Source organism: Pinus tabuliformis, chromosome 7, assembly GCF_031772625.1.
Source record: "Pinus tabuliformis cultivar Carrire ecotype Pingquan chromosome 7, CPIR1, whole genome shotgun sequence".
Classification (NCBI taxonomy): Eukaryota; Viridiplantae; Streptophyta; class Pinopsida; order Pinales; family Pinaceae; genus Pinus; species Pinus tabuliformis.
This window is the reverse complement of record NC_142293.1, coordinates 1477820749-1477823233: the sequence shown is the minus strand read 5'-3', so window position 1 is coordinate 1477823233 and position 2485 is coordinate 1477820749. Positions and strand designations below refer to the sequence as shown.

Genomic DNA, 2485 nt, shown 5'->3' with positions numbered 1-2485 from the left:
GATGTCTTCGTTGGTCTCTTTGCCATAAGCTCTCTCCGCCTCCTGCGCAGCCTGCCCAATGGAGCAACGACCCCTCTTCTGCTAGTTCGCGGCCGGAGTCTTCGTCTCATAGTGGTCTGCCTGTCATGATCTTCCACATCCCCTACGCCTCCTTCCTTTTCCTCTTTTTGCCAGTCTGCCCCTGTTATTGCTTCTGCTGCTTTGCCCTACTTCAAAGGTCACCCTCGCCCTGCATTCCTCCTCCCCTATCTCCATTTCCTTTTCTCCAGAATTATCAGTTTCCTCCGTTGTTTGCTCCTTCTCTCTCCGGGTATTCCTCCTTTCTCCCTCCTTCACCTGCCTTTCCCTTCTTCTTCCCTTCGCCATATCGTTTTGACGTCGTTTAAGTCTATGATCCGAGTCTCTCTGCCAAACTCCTCTGTCCTTCGCCACCTTCCCAGGTTTCCAATTATCTGTCATTCTACCTGCTTCGATTCTTGAATGAATACCGCCACCTAGCCCTTGTTGCAGCAGATGATCGCCGCCGATCCTTTCACCTGCCATTTCCATGATTCGATCTGCTCCTCGTCTTGGTATGCGTACTCCTCTGCAAGCCACCGCCATTAACCCGATAATGATAGCCTTAATGTGTGGCGTGTGCTGGCCAAGTCCATATCTCATCACTGCCTTGAACTGGCCGTATTTCTCCACCCCGGTCGGGGAAAGTGTGTTATCATGATCACAGCTGCATTGCTTCATTATTGTCCTATTTGGTCATTCGGTTTAAGTGTTCCCATCTTGTCGTGGCCAGCTGAGGTGTCCATATGGTATCCACTTTTCCTTCCGGTTCGTTGCACCCACAGTTTGCCAGATAATCTGCTGGTCTGTTACCTTCTCTTCTTACATGATGAATGACCTTATACTCGATACGTTTCAATGATTCTTCTAGGTCTTGGATGAGGCCCGCCGTCCTCCAGCTCTTAGCCACCTGTTCCCATGACTTACCATGATTTAGTTTTCTGATTGTCTCTATTACCAAATTTGAGTCCCCTTCTATTTCTAATTTCATGTATCCATTTCTTATTGCGATCCTGATTCCTTGATATGCCGCCATGAATTCGGCTTTGTTGTTACTCATTATACCTCCTCTGTCTGCATAGATCCATTTGGTTTGACCTTGGCTGTCTCTGAAGATCCCTCCATATCCAGCCGGTCCTGGATTTCCTTTCGATGCTCCGTCAAAGTTAAGTTTGATGAAGCCTTCCTGGGGACGAATGAAAATAGTTGGGCTTTGGTTTTTTATACCCTGGGTTTTTTAATGATGAGGGATAACCATCTCGGGTTCCAGGTTTAGCTTTCTTAGGATATGGTTCTCTTCCTCCGAAGTTTTCCAGTCATCCTAGTCCCACGTTTCCGATAGTATTGTTTCTCTTATTTGGTTTTGAGTTCTTTTCCATAAATCCTCAAGTGTAGATATCTTACCTTGAAAAATCCTTCTATTTCTCTCTTTCCAAATGTTCCATATATTGAACCCCACTACCAGGTTCCATGCTCTCCTGATCATCGGGCTTTGAAATTGTCCCTTTCCCCATTGAAAAAGAGTTTGAATTATATCCATGGGATTTCGGTTTGACTTTCCAAAGAGGCCTCTAATTTCATCCCATTGAAGCTGAGCTACCATGCAACCATTTAGGATGTGTTCCTGATCTTCTACATTTTGATTACATACGCTACATCTTGGTGGTCCTGAGAACCCTCTTTTTTGTATTTGATCCCATGTAAGTATGCGTCTTTTGCCTACTATCCATGCGAACATAGTGACCTTTGGCCACCACTTATTCTTCCATAATTGTTTTCAGTCTTGTGTTCGAGCTTCCTATGCTTGCTTCGATTTTATGGTATAAGCTTCTTTGATTGAGAAAGTACCTTTTGTGTTTCCACCCCATCTGAGGATATCTGGTCCATCTCTGTTTTTAATCCTTCGTGATTCCAACTCCTTTATTATCCTAGCTTTTAGTTCCTCCTCAATGTTATTGTCCAATTCTTCAGGTCCTTTCCATTCTCTCCACACCTCATTTTCTCCTCCTTCCTTCTAGTAGTCTTTGACCAGGGTTAAGCCTTTAGCCCTGGTTTCCCTGTAGATATTTTGCAGCTCCTAGATTTCCATCATTCTTCCCCTCTGTTGCCAGGCTTCCTCCCAGAATTTTGATGTCCTTCCATTTCTTATTTTCAACTACATTAATATTTTTAATGTAGTTATGCTAGCAAATATAATTATAGTAATCTAATTATGTTTTATTTTTATTTTTTTAAGAAATTGATCATTTTCATTTTAAATAATTAAAGGAAATAATTAAATTAGAGTATAATTATCCATTAATTAGACTATGATTTATCATAATGTGCAGATTAGTTTGAGTGATATTTATTTCCAATCAAATCTAAAATTTAAACACAATACCAAAAAAAATTGAAGATAAAAGACACTTTATGAAAAAATTAAAAT

The 2485-nt window shown here is 41.8% G+C and overlaps 1 protein-coding gene across 1 annotated transcript; it reads right to left on the bottom strand.

Moving 5' to 3' along the window:
• Positions 1-745: 745 nt before the first annotated feature.
• Positions 746-1117, bottom strand: LOC149253404 (uncharacterized). The gene has a single exon (XM_089454468.1). It carries the CDS (start codon positions 1115-1117, stop codon positions 746-748), a length of 372 nt encoding a protein of 123 aa, XP_089310594.1.
• Positions 1118-2485: the final 1368 nt, after the last annotated feature.